Consider the following 23,438-nt stretch of genomic DNA (forward strand, 5'->3'; position numbering starts at 1 on the left):
AGAGAATTAGGCTGCTCAATTAATTTCTACCTTGTAATTCAGTGAAAGCCTGTTTGCATATACATGCTACAGAGACTTGGGTGTGACTCAGGTCTTCCACAAGATGTGCTGATGTAGATGAACTTCTGTAATTATATTGCATTAATACATTCTGTTATTTTGGGGGTATGTCTGAATGTGTGGTATTTCAGGCTGTGATATCTATATTCATGTGGATTAATTTGACAGAAAATTACAATGAAAAGCATAATGTATTTCTAGGATTGGCACCCTTGGTAGATGCTTTATGAAACAAAGGAATTACAGAAAGAATTCCTCTGAGCAGTTTTTGTTTTCTGGCTATATAGGGCACTGCCTGAAAGTCTGTGGGGCTGGTAAATGATATTGGTACGTTGATTAAATAAGAGACATCTTAATCAATGCCAGTGTTTTATTACATAAGGCATTCCAAAAGTTAAACTGGTAGAAAAAAAGGAAAATGTGTCTTGACTGGTTAAACAACCAAATATGTCTAGTAAAACAAAGTGAAATATAAAAATGGAAACAAAAGCTGTCCCTAACACTTGTAAATTACTATTTCAGTATGTGGAGACAGGTTGTGATGAGGAACAGTATAATAGTTCCTTGAAATTATCTCCCAACATAATTTTTTTTAACCTCTAAAATGCAAATCTTTTGTGTTAACTTTGGGAATTCCTTTGGTCTCCTACAATGTAAAAGTAGTGTTACTTTGCTAAAACTTCCTCTCCCTAGAAACATCAATGCCTTCTCATAGAGACAAGCTTCTCATACATCTATTAAGAGTTTAATTGAGTCAATAAATAACCATCCTGAGTTTCTACACTGGAGGACTGCTGAAATATAAAACCTCAATTTAGTCTCTTGTGTTTCATCATTTGTTATTAGACAGCAAATTTGGTAGTGTGTATTCATCTGTTCTCTCATCCTTCTCTTATACGTTTTATTGCCTCTTCTCTGCTCTTTCACTTCAAAGACAAATCCAGGGCACAGAGAACCCCGTGGTTCCCAAACCTTCATGCCTGAACTGCACAGCAAAGAGGTATGATTTTATTATTTTTTCATATTTTGTCTTATGGGAAAGGAAAATTATGTGAGGTATGTGTCCCTTGGGCTATGAAATCCAATTCCATAATTCACTTTCTGGCAGTCAGGGTGTTATGATTCCTGTACAGATCTTAGGAAGAAGATCCAAACCAAGAGAATCTGCTTGTATTTCAGTTATTTTCCCCTTCCTGCTAGGTGTGCCAAACCACCATTATAGTTTGTGAAATGTTTTTTAGCAAAGTGTCAAAATTTAACTCATCTTTTTGCTGGAGAAGGTAGGTAGTGTTTGTATTCTTTCGGTATTTCCATTGCATCCATCATACAAAGCACTTAAATGACTGCAGAATCTGCTGTGCTGAACGGGAGGCATCCCATTTGAATTGAGGGTAAAGAAATAATGAAATCATTTGGGATCTGCTCACTACTCATCAGCTGGCTTTCCTTTATTAAACCTGAGCTCATCTATAAGCATAATAAACATGAGTGCCATAGTCTGCAACCCCACCCTAAGGTATGAAGCGTTAACAAGTTATCTGTGGAGCACTGAACTGCCAGTATGACTAAGTGTCAAGGCTGTGTATCTTCTCTGTTGATGGTATCTGTTCCTGTGCGGGTTTTTGTGATTATTGTTTCAGCATGAGTGAGCTAGAGCCTGATGGTCCACAGTGTCATAAGTCAATGAATTCATGACTCAGGCCCCAAGGTCCTTGTTCATCTGTCAATCTGTAGCGCTCTCTCCTGTCAGTCTCTTCTGTTTACCTAGCTGATGAAGTAGATACAGGCTGGAAATGGAGTAAAAATGCAAGTTTCATACTAACCTGTCACGTGACTGACCATTTTTCAGGAATGCTTGGGTATTTTTAACCAGTTTGTTAAAGCTAGATATTTGGTCTCTGTATGCCCCTCCTGCCTCTTAGGTGTGGGGTTTTTTTGTGATTCTTGGGTTACTCAGCACTTGTCAACACAGCAGCTCATTTGGCATTCGGGGGAAACAAACCTTTCAAGCATTGTAGGCAGGAATGGAAATACCAATAGGAAATACACTTGGGTTATGCTGGTTTTCATAATCTTTAAACTGTAATTCCTCTGCGATAGCATTGTCTCTTCTTCATGGTGTCTGCTAAAGCTTTGAAATTTAGAAATATATTGACTTTTAAGGTTTCCTATTCACCCATTCCTGCTCAAGCAGCAATGTTGTCTATCTCTGTGCTTCATAGTAGCCTACTGTGACAACAAATAATCTCTCTTAAGTATTAGAGATAATTGAAAAATAGTTTCCAACCTCCACGATAAATCAAATTTCTAAACTTCCTCAACAACATTCACTGATGTATGAAGTTACATATTTTGTGAGTTTGTTAGTGAAACCTGAATATCAAATATTTGCCCATCACAGGAACTGCATGCGTCAGAGTTTATACACCTTAGATTTCCACAAAAGGGAATTCATGCTCTAACTTAAAGAACCAAAAAGACAAGGCAGGACACTCAGCATTCCAGTGAAAAAACAATAACAGGGGCCACAGTTTATACAGTGCCATCTCTACCTTGCTTATTTAATTCCTGCCTGCCAGGGTAACCACATTTAGTAGAAGTTCTGCTGTGACAAGTGACTTTGAAATCATAGTTGATAGTCCATTCGTCTGAAACGGTTTTTGTGTGCCTCCACTGAACCGTTTCTATAGGTGCATTTTATAGACCCTTAGATTCAGCCATTCTTCCTCCACTGGTACATGTATTTAGACAAAAAAATAGGCTTTAGAGTTTCATGGAAAGTATTACAGTCCCTTTGACATATGGGACATATGTTGTTGACATATGTTTTATGACACATGAAGATCTGCTCCAAGAGTATTTTCCTGCATGTACATCCTGCAACAAAGTGTGTGCAGCACGGCTGGTAGAGGCCAGAGGGAAAGAGGAAAATGGGACTCCTTTTGTAACACACTGCTACTGTTCTTCCCATCTCTTGCTCCAGTCCTGCCTCCTGAGCTCTTGTAAAGTTACCCAGTGTTTACACTCAATAGCTACTTTCTGTGTGGTGCTGGGGGGAGAGGAGAGGGAGAGGAAAAAGTTGTTTTAAAATTGCTCTATGTCGTGATAGGGAAAAACAAAAACTCTCTCAAAAGAAATAAAGTGAAAAGGTAGAAAACGTTTGCTTAGTAACTCCAATACTTCTGCTTGCTTATATTGCTTTTCTGTTTTATAGTCTTTTATTATTGATAGTAGTGACTACAAGGTTTTAGAGATGGGAGCAGGAAAAAAACAATTGGCTAATGTATTGCATCACAGGTTCATTAGCATCTTGTTTTACTCTAATGCAGCAGGTATGTCTGCCAAATGCAAAACTTGGCCCACTGCTCTAAATCATAAAGCTGAGTCACTAGACTTCTGGATCCTGACTGTGAATTAGAAAAATGTAAGCTACAGCAAAAGTAATTGCAGTAGACTAATACTACTGGTATGAAATAAGCACATGATGCTGTAGGAAGCCACACGCCGTGTGTCAGATGTAAGTTGCTTTTCTGTTTTTCTCTCTTGCTTTATAGTCTCTTTGTGCCTCAGCTTTTATTTTGTTCTTTTCTCCTCCTTTCTGGCCTTGAGAACTGAAAGTGCTCTCTGAAAAGGTAATAGTTGAGATCCATATTCATAATTCTAATGTAGTAGCAGCTGCCTTTAAAATTACTGTCAAATACATGGTTAGTGAGCTGTGCTTGCTAAGCATTTTCTAATACTGATGTCATTAGCATAAAAGAAAGGCTGATTACCCAAGTTTGATTGGTTCCCCCCTTAAACTGAGAAGAAAAAATACTATGGACTTTTTAAAAAGAAATTACATAGATTGGTGTCTTAAAATTATAATTCATATTTACATCTCTCTTGCCCTGCTGAAGCAGAAGTAGGTCTCAACATATCATGTAATTTTTATGACTTTTAGCAGGTACCTGGTTGCTTCCTGGAAGCAGCAACTAATTGTATTTCAATCATCAGTCAGGGAATGTATTTCTTTCATGTTTATGCAAAACACTCATATTTGTTTAACCTTCCCTCAGCTGAGACAGATTTTGTGGTGTTATAGGATACAATTTGGTGCAGTATGCTGTTCAACTTCTATTTGTTCATACAAAATTCTGAGGAGGTACAGTGCTGTTGGTAACATAGGTACTTACTGGGTTCCAATGGAAAGCAGCTATGGTTGATGGCAGGCTGTGGTAAGAAAGAATTGTAGAATATACTGAGCTGAACGAATGCAACACAATTAGGCAGTAAGGATGCTCTCATCTAGAGGCAGAGACTACATACCACAGCAGGTTTCACAGTAGGCCACCGACAATCAAAGCACATATGGCCCCTGGTACAGATCATATAGATCTACTCTTGGAAAGATTATCTAAGCACAGGTGACTGCTCGTGATTGGTCTCTTTGTAGCTTTGTTTATTCTAAGAGGACTAGATATTTTCCTTAAGTTGTGGGAGCATGTCAGAAAGAAATACCGTATAGAAAAAGAACAAAAAACCTTTCTTTCAGTAGCATTTTCTGTGAACTTCTATTCTGTGTTGCATAATTTTTTCTCAGACACTTGGAGTTTTTCTGCATGTAAATATTCAAGTGAAATGCAATGTTATGTTCCATAGCAGATCTTGGAAAAATGAAAATTGACTGGTTGAGTTGTGAGCCCTTGGTTTGGGGTATTCTTTTTCTCCATTGCCATCTTCTCTCCCATATTTGGGATCTGGATTGTCAGAAGGCATGTAGAAGCCATGAAGGTGAACTTCATATTATTTGCATGTAGTATGCAAAATGGACCTAAACAGAGTAGATATTTTTGCCTCTTTAGACAGTTTTCAGAAGGGCAATAGTGTAGAGGTCACTGACCAAATGCATAGATTGTCATTTTGGGAGAGAGACAAGAGCTTTCACTTAAATTGATGTCCAGAGGTCTCAAAGTAGTTTGCAGCCTCTTAGCAAGTCCTGAAACTTGCTTACAGGATGAAAAAAATATCATCTCCATCTTACAAAGAGAGAAGGAGCTGCAGAGCCTGTCTTCTGATTTGCTTTCTATTGTTTTGACTGCAGTGTCACCATCCTTCAGTTGTACATGGAGATGGACCTGAACTAAAGCAACAGTGCAGAATGGACAGGGTACCAGAACAGTTTTATATCTGAATCTGGAAGTCAGTACAGGCACCAAGTTTGGATCTGTTCAGAGTTAAATGAAAATAAGAGAAGGGCCTTGGTTGGCTTTGGAGAACTAAGTTCTCCAGAAGCTCATTATTTGTCTGAGTGACTAGGAGTGTAATTTACATGATACATGTTTCAGAGGGAAATTGTGTTTTACCTTTTTTCCTGCTTTTGTTTCTCATAAAGTGCCTAATTTTACCACATGCTGTACCAATGTTTTCCCCACAGAATAAATGTTTTACTAGATAATTTTTGCTGGTGTGTATGTGCACAGCCTGAGAACAGTAGCTTTTTAATTGACACAGCTGAGTGCAGTACAGATAATAACTGCTATTTCAACTGCTGTTCTCATTCTTTAACTTAGCTATTGTTTAGGAATGTAAAGATGACTTTAAGAACCTGAATATTAAAACCTGTACCTGAAAGCTCCAACTATTGATAGTGTATTCTAGCAGTGGAACATATTCTAGAAATACCATGGCGTTTCATAGCTTTAGGCACTTTATCCTGCTCCCATTCAATTCAACATAAAAGCAAAACGTTGGCTAAACAGAACAAAACTGTTGCTTGTTTCTGTGAAAGAAGAAAAATTTCTGGGCATGCAGCAGGATCAGGGGGAAATGCTGAATATCAGAGGTCAGAGAGAGCTTCAGAATTTCTGGTACTTGAGTGCAAATGACAGACAATACTGTGATTATCAGCATTGAAAATGCAGTGCAAAATACAGCATCTGCTTAACAAGTTAGAGTAGCACTGTGCAGTGTACACATAGACTACAGGGCAGAAAATGAGGAATAATTTATTGGTGCTGGAGAGCTGTAGAGCCCACTGATAAATCATACATGTTCTGCCAGTAGCACAGATGTGACTTTCTTCGAGTCCAGCACATGATGTGCTTTTAAGTAATGTGGAGCACAGGGCTTTGAAACACACTGTAATGAAAGACTGCATGTTCTTTTCCTCAGCCAGACTGTGTTTGTCTTCCTTACACTGGAAAGACTTGTAGGCTGTAGGTACATTTGATGCATTGACTCAAAGCCTTCTCCATCCTCTTCCTTCCAGGTAGTCACTGATTATTTCAGTAGACCCAAACCTTACAAAATGCCAGTTAGTCACTCTTTCTTTAAGTATTAAGCTGATGAATTGTGCTAATCTTAAATTTTCCACAAGTGTTGCTCTTCCATCAATTGGCTACCCTTTCAGGTGCCTTTCTGTCTGCCCGTTGCTTAGCTGTTGTGCCCGTGAAGTATTCGAAACATTTCACACCCCTAGCTGATGCTGTGGTCATCTAAAATGTAATTATGCTTTACAAAGCCAAAATTCTTACCTTTTCATATTATTGCTGTCTAAGGGAATCAAAGAGCTCTTCAAAGCTAATGAGCTTTTTCTTGCTTTGGCTTTTAAAAAAATGTTTTAATATGTGCAATCTAGGAGAAACAAAACCCAAAATAAACAGGGAAGAGATCTAAAGCTCTCTGATTCCCTGTCAGTCAAGCACTGCAAATGTGCTCTCTCAAACCAGGGAACATCTATAGTAGGTGTTGCATTTATATTCCATTAGAGGGTGAGGTTTGGGGGAGGGGGATGTCTAGATGAAGCTATGCCAGAGCAGTTTTGATCTAGACAGCAGCTTCTTGAGAACTGTTGTGAACTGATGGGAGGAAGCATTCACTGCATAGAGGCTGATGCTGATGTTAGCATAGCCTGAAAAGCTTTAGAAAATCATGTTATGCCACACGTGTTCATTTTTACAGGGGTATACTTATCTAATGCAGTGAGTTAACTATAGCGAGCAGCTAAGCACCCACACAACCTCTCACTCGCCTCCTCTGGCCCACCCCCAGTGGGATGAGAGAGAGAATGGGAAGAGCAAAAGCAAAAAAACTCGTGGGTCGAGATAAATACAGTTCACTATGTGAAGGAAAGAGGAGGGGGAGGAACAAGTGAAGCAAAGGAAATCGTTCACCACCTCCCACAGGCGGACCGATGCCCAATCAGTCTCCAAGCAGCCACCCTAGAAGCCAAAAAGCCCCCAGTGTTCTTCCTCCGCACATGTTTATTGCTTTTAATTTAAATGGTATGGAATAACCACCACTGGGCTGTGTGTCATCCCAGCTTCTTCCCCACCTCAGCCTGTGAGGGGAAGAGAGGAGGAAAAAGAGAAGGCCTTAAGGCTATTAAGCACTCTTCAGTAGTAACCACAACCACGGGTGTGTTATCAACACTCTCTTGGTGACAGATCCACAGCATGGCACCATAGGGGCTGCTGGGAAGAAAGTTAACTCCATCCCAGCCAGACTCAGTACAGTTATACTCATAAATCCAGTTCAGATTGCCACGGGGAATCCTTACGGAAAGGGCTCTTCATCTTACAGCATAAACAAACCCTAGATGTTACTTCATGAATCTTCCATCTCTTCTCTCTGCTACCAGTTGGTCTGCTAAGGGAGCAGTAATTTAGTAACTACACTTAAAAGTTCAAACAGTCTCATTGTCATCAAGTGAAAAAGCAGCGCTCTGGAGAATGGCTATCATTTTGTCTGGAAAAAATTAAGAAAAGCAAGAGGAATTTTTGTTTTGCTAGCTGGAAAAATTAACCTGTTGGTGAGATGGGAGTACTTTTGTGGAGTTTGCAGTGATTACACAGCCTGTCAAACAGCAGTGGATATTTTGTTCAGCAGAATCAGTACTCTACAAGGTTTGAATGTCTTTCAAAAAGTTGTGTGGGTGTGTGAAAAGTGAAGTAACAAGAATTGTCGTTAAAGGAGAAAGGAGCTAAAATGAGTCTGAGGAGGAATTTTATTTTTGAATGCTCAGAAGAAAACTCCCCTGATACTCAATAGCTTGAGAACAGCACAAATGCTTAGAATAGAGAAAGCAAGCACAAGTTTTTTAAATGGAGACTGCAGTGATTGGATTTTTTAAAATAATAAAAAACCCTGTATATATCAATAAATTCAGTTCTGTGATTAGAAGTCCCTTATTCTTTCTCCTGCAGTAAAGTTTTTCTCTCAAATCTATAGTCATGAAGGCTGTATAGTAATAAATGGGCATTTAAAACACAAAGAGGTATATGGTTACATATCGACACACCAAGCTTTTACTTTTCTTTTTGTTTATTGTTTGTTTCTCAGTAGCAGTGAATATGTACAAAGGGAGGGTTGGGGTTTTTTTCGAGAAATTCAGTTAAAAGCAGGAGTTTAAACAACTTGCAGACAGTTTGCTATGATTTGGTAGACAGGCACACAAAGTAAGTGTGAAGTTATACAAAATAATGATCCAGACAGGGATCAGTTCAGAGATGTTAGCTGGCTGATGTGCGGTGCAGTAAATCTGTTTATAATGAAGTAAAAGGCACACATGCAAATGAATCAGTTTGGTAAGAGAGTGCAGAAGGAAATTACTTAAGATTACAGTAGATTATTTCAAATGAAGCAATTCTTTTTGCTTTTATTAAGATATCTCAGCCCAAAGTTAGGTTTTCTCTGATGTTTTATTTTGTTTCATTTCTTGATATACTGCAAATCATCTGTCATAGATGGCCAGGTTGGATGGGGCCCTGGGCAACCTTGTGTAGATCCAGGCCTGGAGTTTGGTGTCCCTGCCTGTGGCAGTGGGGTTGGAGCTCTGTGATCCTTGGGATCCCTTCCAACCCATGTCATTCTGTGATTGCTTTTGTCCGATGGATCGGTCTATCTTTGGCAGTTGTGTGCATTTATATACTTCCAACACGTTGACATAAGAATTCTAACAATTTGTTATCTTTTTGTATTGTAGAAAATATGATAGCTGTTGGGACTTCTGGCAAATTACATGCAGAAGGAATTTTATAATTTATTGAGAATGTCATAATATTATTTTTACTGTCATTCTGGTTCCTTACTCTGTGTTCTACCTAACTGAGTATGTGTTTGCTTTGTTCTAATTTGTTAGGATTAGTTTAATCAGAGCATAGGCATGCTTGTCCGTTATGAGATACTCTGAGCTGAACTAATACAAACAAAGCAGAGACTTCCAGGTTAAACTGAAATCCATACCAATAAATAAAGCAATTATATACACCTATGACCAAGAAAAGAGAAACCTGTGCTCTGGGAAAGGTGATGCTGGAGCTTTACACCATGGGAATGTGCCTTGAAAGAAAATCATGTATACTGCTGAGGCAGAATCAGAGAATGGCTTGGGTCAGAAGGGAATTTTAAACACCATCTAATCCAACCCCTCTACCATAAGCAGGGACTTCTTCCAGTATATCAGTGACCTTTGAATACTTCCAGGTGTTAAAGTCATAATGGATGTATCTTAAAGGCTTAATGAGGGTAGGGGTCATATATTTAAGAAGCAACACCACTGCTGTGTTTACTATGTCCAGACATCTGATAAAAACCCAGGCGGTGTAAGCAGCTGCAGAAGAAACTAAAAAGCATGAGGGGGTTGCAATAAATTGTGATTGCTTGTTACTCTGAGAAGTCATTTGGAGTAATGGAGCAATCATTGCCTTTTGTTCATAGAACGAGCAGCTTTATTCAGAAATACAGTTGCTGATCTTCAATACTTGTTCTTTTTGCTGTCTGACTTCAGTGGGACATGCAGGTTTGAGTCAGTTGTTTCTTGCTTAGGTAGCTAATGCATGTTCATGGCACTGTGGATGCAGTCATCCAATAGTGACATTAGAAGGCCTCAAAAAAGTATGGAAAACTGAAAGGGAATCATGGATATCATTGCACTGAACAGCACCAGTGCAAAAATAAAAAGAAAACAAGGAACTTTTTATGCTTTTGAATTTTTCCTGTAAATGAGTAGAGATGAGAAGGGTCTTCCCTTTTCTGGGCATTGCATGTGCTGATCTCTGGCTCAGCAATGCTGCATGCACAGCTCCTGGGCACATCCTGAGAAGTGCATGAGTCAAAGATGTGGTGTAGAGCCAAGGCCCTGGGGCATGCAGTCTCTCTCATCTGTTATGAAGTGAAGGAGAAGGAAGCTGAGGGCTCACCTTGTACAGCAGCGAGGGGTATGTCAGGGATGCCTCAGCCCTGCTCTTTGAGAAGGCAGAGTGCATTGCATGTTGCACAGCTTGCTCTGACAGATGGGGAGCAAGCAGGAGAAGGCAGCAGTTTTAGCTGGCAGGGTAACATATGCTGTTCTTGGCTTTCTCTAAGACAAGTTCAAGTGTTTCAATGGCTAGATCCAACCCCTTGGCTACTGAGTCCACGCTGCTTTAAAACTACTCTCTGCTTCAGCGTTTCATGGCATGAAGTGTGCAGCAAAACTTCACCCCCTTTCTTCCCACTTGCCCAGCTTTAAAACCAGTTTTAGGTTTTCAAATGTTTTTTGTTTGATTATAACACTGTGTTCCATGTTTCACTGTGCTCACGCTTCAGAGAAATCACTGGGTTTTTGCAAGCATAAGTTACCAAGCAAGGTAATAAGGTAGTAAAACTGCTTAACATTAATAAAACTAATGAACAGCAATGCTAGATCTGTCCTCACACATACAATCAATTTTATGGAGCTGGCTTCTTCAATCATTTCTCCAGGTGCTCATACAAGGCCCTGGGAAAAAGGACTAATAAATACTTAAATACTTCCAATACTTTGATGAATATTTTACATTGTAGAATATGTGAATATTAGTAACATTAATGCAGATTTGAGGGTTAGAAAAACTTCTATAATCAGAATGGCTGGGCACTAGGCTATAGCTCAGGGGGACGGCTGGAATGAAATGGAATCAAAGAAAGTGTTTGCCAAATTGTCTGCTTGCATTGCATGAAGTGCTGAGAGTGCAAATGGACAGTATCTCCTAGAGTATGTCTAGTTTTCACCTTGGCATTCTGGAAGGCTCCGTGACAAAGGGTATAGTGTAGGCTAGACTGTAGCACGGATGAGACAAGAGGAGCGATGACTGCAAAGATGGATGCCAAATGGATGTATTTTTGAGGTCTCTTCCATTTGTGTTGCTGCATCTATGGTGTAAGCAGACAGTGCTGGCAGGTGTGAGGAGTGGTATGAGCAAACTACCAGGGGCTGGAGAAAAAGTCCAACTACTGTATTTCAATCCAGTTTCTCTGAAGGCAAGAACAAATACTTCAGAAAGCAAGTGTGGTGTGCCTGTGAGAGAAAAGACGAATCATCCAGCTAAGGAAAACTATTTCTTCTGTCTTGAGGTTCCGAGATGACTTCACCCAATTTCTATCCTGTTTTCTTCTGTGCTTAAGTTTAGTCCTAGTGAGCAAATGCTATAGCTGTGGTTGTGGTCTGGCAAACAGTGCAAGTTTCCCACCTCTGTAATCCCTGTAATGCACTGCAGTCCTATGGTAGATAAAGTCTTCAGAGCACAGGAGAGGATTCCTTTCCCTCGGAGCTACCCAGCACCCTGCTTGGGCTGGAAGACAGAGTTTTTGGTTTTGCCAGCACAGTTCACCTTCTGTGGAAATAAATAATCTGCCAAGTATGCTGCTTGATATCTAGTAACAGAAAAAACTGTTTTGTTGTTGCTGCTACCTTCTGGGAGTAGCAGATGGCATAGAGTAAGCCAGGTCTAACATGTAGGCCAGAAGGACAGACCTTTCTTTTGGGAAGGGCTCTCCACACTCCCCTCAACATCAGTTCTTACTGGAAGGCAGGGTTGTCTTCATTGTCACCCGAGTATGAATGCTTGTCCATCAGAAACTACCCTGAAGTACTCTAAAAAGTCTTAAAATAGTTATTCTAGTAGGACATAGAGAGTTGGAATCTAGTCCTGCTTTGGCAGAATTTTGGTCCCTTCTAAATGAAATGTGGACATGTGTCCCACCCGAAACCAGCTAACGTTAAAATGCAGACAAAGTTGGCTATGTAGAAGGCACTTGGAAGCAGCGTAAGGGTAAGAAATATATTGTGTTGTTACACTGATGCTAGGTAAGGGAGAGAGATGAGTTTCCAGATGAGTGTGTTTAGAGTCAAGCTGATGAATGATTCAGTAATTAAACATGAACTGATGGAATAATGTGCAAAATATTTTTCTGCTCCTGCAGTCAGAAGCGTCGCCAACACCGGGCATAGGATGTGAAGTGTGGCAGGGTCTTGCATGACACTTAACATGTTTCAGCAGGGAGGAAAGTCGATTTTGTGGGAAGACCAGCTGAGTTTTCTTCTGCAAAGTGGTTGGGGTTTTTTATCAGTGGCTGTCCTGGTTTTCAGGTGTGCAGTTTGGGAAGAGTCCAAGAAGGTTTCCATTAGGTCAGGAAGTCACATGGAAAAGGCCATGAAAGTAGCGAGCGGTTGTGTCACTTAGGAAAAACAGCTCTGTAGGGCTTTTCTAAATTATCTGGAAGAGGCTTTCTCCTTTGCACTAGAGAGAGGGTAGAAACTCTGTGTGTGTGTGTGTGTGTGTGTGTGTGTCTGTGTCTGTGTGTCAGGAGCTCTTTAACAAGTTGACCTCTTTCAGAAGAAACCAACATGCTTTTTCAGAAGGAAGCCAGAATATCTTCTTTTGGCATTCATGCCATTGCTTTCAGTTGAATAGATGAAAAAACATCCCTCTCTTGGCATAGAAAACTTCTCATGATCATATTAGGGCTGCTTTGTTCTCAAAAATAGAGGTTGAGTTTGCTCATGCTGTCCCCCTTTTCTAGAATCCTAAATGCTGACCCGTAGTGATTTGGTTTGTTGTCTATAAGCTAGAAAGGCAGAAGTTTCTTTACAACTTCATTTGGAGGAGATTTTTAGCCTGAAGAGTAACAGAGAAAAAACTTGGCCAGTGCTCAAAAAACTCAAGTACTTGTATAAAAATTTTTAAAAGTACAGAAATTAAGATAAGGACGCAGTTCTTTTATGTGACCAAACTTGTAATTAATTCATGCTGATAGAGCAATTTACATTACATTATTTATATGAAAGAGTATAGCTTGTTCAGGAAGCACAGTCAATGGGAGATGGGGGAAAGTGCTATGTCTGCGTGCCAGCAATGCGTAGGCTTGCTCTGAGGTCCAGGTCACCAGCTTCTGTCTAGAAAGGAACACAGCAGGAGACACTATCTAGCAAGTTTTTTAAATGCACTGGTTAAGTTTTGATGCTTAAGGTGGAGGAAATAGAGAATTCTTTTCTTTGTAAACAAAGAAGAGAAAGTCATTGAGGATGTCGAGATAGAGTAACACTGGTAAAGCGATCTAAGATATGTTATTATATACAGTACCTGTGATGGGAATGTGGAATAACAACACAATAGGTATAGATGTGAAAAAAAGCATACCTAAGGACAAACTTACCTAACCATGGAGGAAAGATTAAAAGTGTAGTAAGAGAACAACCCCCAGCAGGAGAATGAAGCCCATAGAGGGTAGAAACTCTATTGGGTTGCTGAGGTCAAAGACAGAAGTGTAGCACAGGCACTTAAAGGCATCATGAGAAAGACCAGGCACAAAATGAAATGCAGCTAATGAGAAATTGAAGTAATAAGAAATGTTTTTATGAGGCTAGTTTTCAGCAGTTCATTGTCAAATGGAAAGGATTATTGATTAGACTTGTCCTGGTTCCTGCTCTGTTCTGTACCCTATTAGCAATTTAGATAAAAGATTTTTTTCAAATTCCTTCCAGCTCCACAACCCAGTGTAATGGGCTGGGGGTGGGCATTCTGTTACCCAGTTGCATGAGTTTTGAAATGTTCCCAGTTCACGCCTATGTCCAGGTTTTCAAAGCTGTTGATTTCACTTTTAAGAAAGGACTGTGTGCAGTGTTGAGGCCTGTAGTGAAGACAAAACAGAAAGGAAACTAAAAGTAGAAGTGCAAATGAGTCTGTCTCCATTTGATTTTCTTTTATAATGGTATTTAGAGGAAATAGTGATTGTTTCTTTAGGATGCACTGACCCCGAAGGTGTAGGCATCCATATACCTGCACAGTTGCTATCAGTTCTGTTTATAAGCTCCTCTGTGCTGGGGCTTTACAGCCCCTCACAGCCTTTTTAGACTGCCCCTAGAGACAGTAACAGCTTTAACCTGCAAATAATTGATGAATTACATAGTCTATTTTTCCTAGTGGAAACATAGTTAGTTAAAGACTGTTTACATCTATTCATCTATATTTCGTCTCCCAGGTCCAGGAGACTTTTAGGTAAGGTAGTCAGGGGCTAAACATCTGAACTGCATCCTGAATTTTCTAAGATACAGCATTATCAGTGGAGCCACTATGACTTAGAAGGGCAGGATGACCTTCAAAGGTGTATATTAATCACATCTATTCTTTTGTTTCCCTGGAGTCACCAGCTTTCCTTCAGCTGAGAAATGTCTGTGCTGGAGGCGAAAGTCAGGATGTGCCGTTTGTTTCTTTCCCTCACCCTTTGGTCATTCTACCAACTGTATATCCATGTGCACTTCATGTTTGCAAAGATAAAAGTGAACACCTTGACAGAATTCCTCTTGTGTGGTGCTCAGCTGTAATAGTGGGAGAATTTAGTACATCTAGAGCCCAGTTTGATTGATTTCATCTGCACACATCCTCTGTTTTCAGGAGAAATACAGAATTTACCAGAAGACTTTTCCATCCCCCAATCCCCCACCCCAACTACACACTCAGATTTAGCAGAATTCTGAAAAGCTCTAACTTCAGGACTTTGAACAGTTATCTCATTTCTGTAAAGTATAGAGGAACCACAGAAGTGATGGGGAAGTTGAAGCAAAACAGGATTCTCTCACTGACATGCACATTATATAGGCATAGAAGACAGAGTTTGATCCTTTATTGTTGGAAGCAGTTAGAGCTTTGTGGAGATCCAGGCATAAGGCAGCAAAAGAGGCCAGGGAGGCACCTGATGCACAGTCTGATGGCTGTGTTGTCTTAAGACTGGCATTCATGTGATGTCTGCGCACAGGAGCAGCAGGAAATGCAGTATTCTCTGTTCCCCAGAAAAACCTACTATTTCTCTACATTTTTTTCCTTTTCACACAGTGAGAACTCTGTCCCTGAGACAGTGGCAGTAGATGCCAGGAGGCAACAGAGTACTTGATCAAACTTCTTGAGAGTCTGCCAGGAGCTCACAGGAATCAGCTTCTGCGCTCATCATTTCTTCCTCTTAAACATCACTGTCCACTGACCTGCTTGGAATTAATCTTGCTGGCTGGATGGTACAGGCACCGTGCTGTTTCCCTACCAGCTTTGTGGTTGGTGTCCTCAGGGTTAACGTTCTGTGATTCAAAATTCCCAATTTTGTTGAGTGCTCCATCGTGCCTGTGAAGGGTAGTTTGATGTTACACTCGCATGGGTTCCTTGAAAAGAACCGTCACCTTTTGAAATTCCTGTTGTTTCTGGACATCAGCAATTAACAATGTGTGTTGTATATTTTAAGACAACAGAACTGTTTGTAGTTGTGTTGCAAGTTTGTTTTGGTGGCAGTGGGTGAGCAGAAGTTTGTACCTCTTCTGCTTGAAGCAACACATTGATAGTGTTTTAGAGAACCAATTGTTCTGACCCTCCTGAGACTAATTTTGAACAGCAGTGTGTGAACATAACAACTTTCTAGAGGAACAAGAAACAATGCTTTGCCACCTTTGGGCACCGAGTTAGAACTGCTAACATGTTTTGCTGTCCTGTATCTGGTTTTCAGTGCATCTGTGGCTTTTGGTAGCAACCACTAGGATACAAAGACTGCTTGTAATGAGCTCTCCAGAGATTTCTTGCACTCTGTGCACCCTTGAGCTATCCAGTAATGTCCTATAGACTTTCTGGTTTTCTGTTACTGATCTTTCTCATTATCTATGAGTGCTTCGTGGTTGGAAACAGAGTTGGGAACACTCTGGACAGCCCAGCACAGTGCAAAGGAAAGATCAATTCGCTTCAATCCTTGCTGTGCAAACTTGGATATTGCTTCATGGTGGAACCTCCCGTCCTTTATATGCACCCGGATACAGGCGTTCCTTTTGCCCACAGTACATAAACCACTACATAGCTGCAAATGGGATGTTTCTGTCTCCCAACTCCCCCCTAGTAGAATGCTGAGTGTTTTATCGACAGCAGAGCATGAAGGTAGGGGGGAAATCTCTGCTGCAGTCTCTGCAAAATACACATAAGTTTTTTGGATAGAAGCAAAGAAGAAAATGTTGCTGTTTCTCCTCAGGCTAATGGTTTCCTCACTGACCCCTCACGGCTTTGCTTGGGGATGATGTCATGAAAACAAATGTTCTCCTTTATTTTTATTTCTAGATTAATACAGAAGATAATGTCACCAATTGTGAGGAGAACGCAGAAGATGATGACACTTACGTGCTTATGTTAGGCTCTGAAAGTCAACCAGCCACGAGTAAGTCATGTTGTTAGACAGCTTTATGGGTAACAAAACATGTGCTGTATTGAGTGGGATTACAGACGAACAGAGGGGCAAAATATTTTAATAGTTTTAATTTCCACATGTTACTGCAACTTCCAGGGAGGGCAGATGTTCTCTCAGAAGGGGGAAGGCAGATGAGGGATTCAGTCATGATAACAAACTCATCACTCAGTAAGACAGACCTCAGTGCAGCCACCCCTCCTGGTAAATTCTGGAAATTTGTGATCTCTGTTCTGAAACAGACGAATTCTCCATGTTCTCAGAAAACAGCCTTCATACAAGGAGAGGCACTGCCTACAGGTGTGGCCAACTCCTGTGTGGAGGCACAGAGAGTAGACGTTTTGCAGCTTGATGTTCATACATCTAAGCATAGATAGATGATAATCTGTGTGGTCCCATAGATCCCCCTTCTGCAACCAAAGTTGCTTGTTTGCGTTTACTGGAGGCATATATTTTGCAGTATCATGGATCCATAAGGCTAAACTTTATCCTTATTGTATCTTACCTGTTCCTTGACAGCTCTATTCTTTCAGCTGGCTCATATTCAGTATGAAAAGGATGTTTATTATTTGTTAAGTTTAAACCAGTTGCTTTAGTACTTCTGGGTAGATGATAGACACTGGGAAAACATGAGCTAGAAACCTCCTCAGCCCTGGTGGGTTTTCACTGTTTCTGCCATACTGTATGTGGGAACGCTTCAGGGTGGACACAGGGAAGAAGAACAGGGATTGCAACAGCTAGCCATGTTAGTCTGCTAAATGCCCTAACCTCCTAAGGGAGTCAATGGGAAAGGCAGGTGTCACCAAAGGATAGCTCGGGGGCTCAGTATTACCTGCTGAGCATTCACTGTAAGTCTGCTGGTGGACTCGTGCAGTTTACTGCAATAACATTACTGAGGTTGAGTTACCTACATCTTGATGCCATACGTGGTGATTAAAACGTGCCCTTTACACTCTTGTTCTGCCCTCCATGGGCCACTAAAGCTGGAAGAGCTCCAGTTCCCCAGGAGTGCAGCCGTGTCTCCCAGGGGCTATGTTTGCTTCAGTTTAGAGAAATTTAAACAAGTGCCCAGACCCCATTGTACAGAACCAAATTGCACAGCTGTGTGAGCTACAGCTTTATTTTACTAAGCGTTGCACTGTGCTGCACTGAAAATCAAATAATACAAATTCCGGAGCAGGGTAAGCTGTGTGATTTCTTTCTGACAGCAACTCTGGGAAAGTTTAACGTTGCGTGTGTATCAGAGTAGCAAGATATCATAAAAACTCACACTGCTGAATTGGTAAATATTTAAAAAGCTGTTCACTGGCTGTATGTACTTGACAGCTTTCCTACTGTATCAGTTCATAAAAGTTTTATTAGCTATTGTGTTCCTTCTGTGGGAATCCTTGAAACAGGAAATGTTTCCAGATGGCAAATTTTAAATGAAATAATGCATTCTTTAGCATTAACAGCCAAGCAAAGCCTGGGAGATCAATATGGAATTGGATCGAGATGCCATCAAGAAGCTGAGGTGGCTGAGGAAACGGAAGATGATGTAGAAGACAGCAGAGAGGAGACAGAACATGAAGATCAAGAGGAGGAAGATTCGTACAGCTATTCCAGCAGTCCTGACAATTTGTATGCCAGCATACCTGATGATCTCGAAGAGGACAGAAGAAGCTGCTTTATCTGTAAGAGGCCGCCCCCTCCTCCCCCTCGAAATGTGCCTGGCATCCCAAGGCAGGACTACCGGTGCAGTTTATCACAAGGTACAGTCTCGGGAGGAAACAGCCCCAGATACAAACAGTTGCTGCTGTAGAGGTTATGTAGGATCACGTTGTTCAGCAGCAGTAGCCAGGCAGTGTGGCCCTGGTTCCGCAGACCCTGCGTGTGCAGGTGGACGTGGCTGCATCGAGACATTCAGGACCGGGCCCATCAGCTGGTACCACAGTCTGGGCTGCTGGTTCCGGCTCCAGTTTTCCTCACTACCCATCTCAGATTGCTGCCAGATAACACGTGACACATTGGATTTACAAGAGAGATTTTAAACAAAAGCTTGACCTTGTGTTTTATTTACCCTTTGAAAATATTTGATAGTATCTTTATTTAATACAGCTTGGAATTTTACAGGTAGAATTAATAGAAGGTGATTGCGCGGAGAGAAATCACAGTATTTTATGACATTTTAGCCAATGGTGATGTTAGAAATAAAAATCTGTATCATGTTGCAGATGGAAGAGAGAGGGAGAAATTGTGAGTTTAATGAAGTGCTTTGCCTTTTGTTAATACTTCTGTCCCAGAGTAAAAATCTAAAATTTCTCGTTGCAGTTTCATTCAGGTGATAAGGAACCCAAAATACTTTTTGCACCTGTTTCAGAAAAGATGATGATCATTTTTTCTCATTAGGAAAAATAAGTATAGAAAAGAACTCAAGCTTAAATACCAGTCTTAAGTAGTCATATGGGGGGGAACCAATGCCACCTTATTTGTCACAGACAGTACTGATAAGTATGCATGCAAATTGCTCTTCACTTTCTCCACTGCTTATTACTGGTAACTCTGGTTTTAAATGTGGCATAACCTATTAGAGTCTTAAATTACCATCACCAAGTGCTTTGAACTTCACATAAATAGATAGAGATAGCTCTCTAGCCTTATAGCCCACTATGGGTAGGTTTTCATCCCATTTTCTGATGTGAAAGAAAAAACTGACCATATGCAAGGAGTCACAGGTGGGATTTTAAGAGAAAGAGGGGCAGAATAAAACAAATGTTAAAGATGTGTTTTGTAAAAACTAAAGGAAAGTAAGTTCTGAGTAGTTGTGCTATGAAATATATAAAATGCGGGGAGTATAGAGAATTGGGGAAGTTACTGGGGTGTGGGGTTTGGATAGTCTTAGCAGAGATTTTAAGATGTCATAAATTCCTCCATGCTGTAAGGGGCTTTTCAAAGTTTTTTCACCTTGTCCTGCAGTGTATATTATGTAACAAAGCCCTCAGAACCAAGCAGGACATTGACAATGCAGGAGAGACAAACCCCGGTGCTTTCCAAAATAAGTTTCAATTGTTAAGTTATTGTTGCAACAAGTAACCTGCTGTTCTGGAAATTAGGGGGCCACAGGTACCATTTCCTTGGCTTCACCATTAAACCACATGTTTGTGTGACTCTTGGGGGAACAAGTGGGGGACTCGGTATTTCTGTTAAATAGGTCCATTTATTTTCAGACTTAAAACTAAGCATCACATTTATAATCTGATGTGAAATCACGAGGAGGACCTGAAGTCGGAATTATTCCTCTGGGACATCCTCTCTACTGACTAGATGATCAGAAGCCTCTGAAAATCAGAGCGCTTTAGTTTAGAAGCGAAATTAGGTCTCTGAGTTACTTTAGGAAACTCTAAAGCTTGAAGTTAAGTCTTAATCTCCTTTCTTTACCCTACTTACAGAACACAATTCCTTTATTTTTCAGAGAGGAGTTTTGCAGAGGACAAAGGTGAAAGAGAACATGGCTATGGACTTCTATCAGCATACTACAGGCAAGACCAAGATCCATGTGAGGGAGACGATGAGGAGGAACACCCATACACTTTTGCAAAATTGGATGAATCTGTGTATGATTTCATACTGGCTGAGGAGGAGGAGAGAAGGAAAGAACGCAGGTCTTTTATTTTGAACAGGCCACCAGCCCCTGCCCCGCGTCCCGCCTGTTCACCAGTCAGAGAGGAGAACACTCCCTACATAGTACAAGGTTAGTGCTGGTGGTTCGTAGGTAGTAGAATATAGACGTGTCTCTCCTGCTTGATGAATAATCTTTTTCTAAAAGATTAAGGTCATCATACAGTTCCCACCTTTCAAACAAGCTGAGCACAGCTCTGACTAATATTAATTTTCAATGTGCATCTCTGGTAGCATCACTTTTTGGGTTAATTTTGCAAAAATTCTGACAATATCATAGAAAATTAAGAATTGCTGGGCTAGCTGTGAGTATCTGTTTCAGTGGTGTGACACACAGTGTGCTATTTGAATTGCTTTTTGGTTTTCCAATGCAAGATGCTAGAAAAGGCCGTCTGGGCAAGGATTATGTCCTTCAGCCTTTTTTGTGAATACTGGGGAACCATTTTGAGCTTACTTAGGGAAATGTAAGGCTGGAAGAGATTTCAGGCCTCTTGCAGTCCCATTCAGTCTGAAGCCAAACTGCAAAATAACGAAAGCAATTTCTGCAGAGATCTCTATGTAAGTCCCCAGACCCAGTCTGCGTTTCCAGACTGCTCTACAAAATCCTTACAGTGTATGAGCACGTGCCTAAGAATAAATGGTAGAAAACCAGGCTGAGAAATGACACCAGTAATTTGCATACTCCACCCAGTGCACATTATGCACTGAAACAGGATCAATGCTCCCCGAATCATCCTACCAAACACAGAGGAGCACCTCCTTTTTCACGCCTACTTCAGTCAGTGATTTATTTTATTCTTCCTAGCTAGCTCCCTTCCTCCAGGCTGTGTAACTCCAGGTTAGGGCCAGAACGCGTGGGCTAATGCGCGCATCATTTAGTTGCTCTTTCTTCAGCATGTTCAGGAGGTATAAGGATGAATCATTACTGTAGTTGAAATGTAATCCAAGAACGGATCTATACAGGGGACCTGTTACAACTGCTTCTGAAGTGACTGCAGTTACAGATTGCTGGAACAGGGTCTCAAATCTTGGACTTCCATCAGCAAAGGCAGGACAGTGTCTGGAAAGTTCTCGCTGTGAAGCTGCATTATTTGGGAGATTGCTTTGACTGTCATCTATTGCATTAGAGTGTTTCTGCTTTGCCTGCTCTAGCTGTTCCCTAAGGAAGAGACTGTCAGGAGAAATGCTTTCATGGAAGTGTGGTTTTTTTACACCACGTATATACACACATGTATATTGTACAAATGCAGAGACACATACATACGCACATCCCTAAGCCTTTTAGCCTGCTTTCTTAAGCAGGTGGTGGTGGACAAATCCATTTCCTGTTGTTCTGTGAAACCAACCTCTGTCTCAGGTTCCTTTACTTACACAGCAAAGGAGAAAAGTGCTTCAAGAAAGCTCCAGTTGACTGCTCAGGCCTCTGTCTCTCCTGGCCGTTCTGCTGGTGCCAGATCCGTGCTCTCTCACTCTTGTTTTGCACAGGGATTCCGGAGAGAAATAGTGACCTTTGAGTCAGAAGTGATACGTCTTCAGCCAAACGATTTTTCTTGCAGCTCGGATTGGCAAACTTTGTTCTTCTCCACAGGGGTTAAAAAATTCTTCATCCATTCTAGCAGTATCCCAGTTTCCAGTTTATCACATTAAAGCTGCTTATAATCAGAAAAAAAATATCCTTTCAGAAAATGTCATTCCAGTCCACTGCTCAATTCTGTGAGGGTTTGTAGCCGTTGCTTTATAATTTAATCTAATCAGTGTAAAATAAAATTACTCTGGCTAGTGCATATACACATTTTTCATCCTTTAAATAATTTGATGGTAGTTTCAGGTTTTGTTTTCACATATTATGTTAAAAAGATTATTGCAGAAGTTGCAAAGTCAAACAATGAAAAGGTTAGATTTGAGCTAGTCTTGCTGTTTTGCTTCTTTCTCCCTGCCACAAACATGCAGTGCAGCTAGTTAATATGTACCTGTATGCTGCTATTGGTCACGGGTGTTTCCTGTCACCTCGTGTTTAAACTGGGTGAGCATAAGATGTGATACTCCCCAGTGGTTTTCATTCCTGTTTTTGTTAAAATACAACTCACGCCTGCCCCAGGTTCAGTGTGTTGTTTCAGGCCCCCCTGTGATGTAAACCCTTTGGTTTCTTCTGTAGCCATTGAGTTTTTGGATGCCCAATGTGGAGTAACTAAGATGTCATTCTTAACAGTGTAACACTTCACTCGTTCCAAGCAGAGATCCCGTTGGCTTCAGTGGCTGCCCGGAGTGCTCAGAACGTCACATTAGACCCTCGGTGTGTCTAGTCAGGTTTTCATGAGCCCGGTGGCTGGCTTGAACAGCCGCATAGCAGAAATGCCTTTGCCTCTCAGGCTTCATGCTGATGCCTCCTTTGTAATGTATTTTGTGCATCCATCAGGACAAATCGAGTGGCTGATTTCCCATGAGGGCTTTCACTACGCATTAAAGTCCATGAAGTTACAAAGGAGTTATCTTCTGTAACCAAAAGTGGTGGTATTTCCATGAGAGTAGCAGCAAGGAAAGTGAGCGAGTAGCCCTCTCTCGTTGTAGTAAGTAGCTTTCAGATACAGGGAAGCTCAAGTTTACACTAGGCAGAAAACTTGCTCGGTATAGATTACTGCTTGGTGCTCTGCAGATAAGAGAGTGGGACTGTTGATCTATAGAAAACAAACACGGGGCTTCACAAACCCATTTTAGAAGTCTCTTTCAGAGAGGATCCACACTTTGAAGCCTAGGCACTCAGTACACACGAGATGCACGTTGCCATAACTGAACTACCACAAATTACAGTTTGAGCATCTGACTTTAATTTGCTGAGAAATTCTGGCAAACGTGACTGAATTGAAAGATTTAAACCACATGTTCTAATCACTTTTATTCAATTACATTTATTCCATTTTCAAATTTTAATGAACATGCAGACTACTGTGTTGAACTCTGCTAAGCATGCTGCACCTTTAACAGACAGTACATTTGTCTTTAACTTATACCACTGCAAGAATGCTGCCTTCTGTGTGAAAGGCTCATCAACCAGTGGAGCTACCGGTCAGGGCCAGATAGCTTGTTGTCCAGATGGTGTGCACTCTTAGTGCGCTCCCTTTCCCTTCGAGTGCTTTGTAGGGTGTTCCGGTGTTGTTTCAGTTGTGTGCTGCCAAAACAACTGTTAAATAAATGCATGAAGGTGTTGTGTTTTCAGTTTACAGTGCGATTTTAAT

General features: G+C 40.9%; 1 protein-coding gene across 1 annotated transcript in view; it reads left to right on the forward strand.

Moving 5' to 3' along the window:
• Positions 1 to 23,438, forward strand: part of BANK1 (B cell scaffold protein with ankyrin repeats 1) — a gene marked incomplete at both ends in the record, with an annotated part of 116,554 nt that overhangs the window by 78,601 nt on the left and 14,515 nt on the right. The window contains 3 exons of the mRNA XM_084263253.1: positions 16,425 to 16,521; positions 17,994 to 18,299; positions 20,000 to 20,278. Of these exons, the coding sequence (XP_084119379.1) occupies positions 16,425 to 16,521; positions 17,994 to 18,299; positions 20,000 to 20,278 (682 nt within the window). The remainder of the gene's footprint in view (positions 1 to 16,424; positions 16,522 to 17,993; positions 18,300 to 19,999; positions 20,279 to 23,438) is intronic.

This window comes from Gallinula chloropus (genome assembly GCF_964237585.1).
Source record: "Gallinula chloropus genome assembly, chromosome: 4".
Classification (NCBI taxonomy): Eukaryota; Metazoa; Chordata; class Aves; order Gruiformes; family Rallidae; genus Gallinula; species Gallinula chloropus.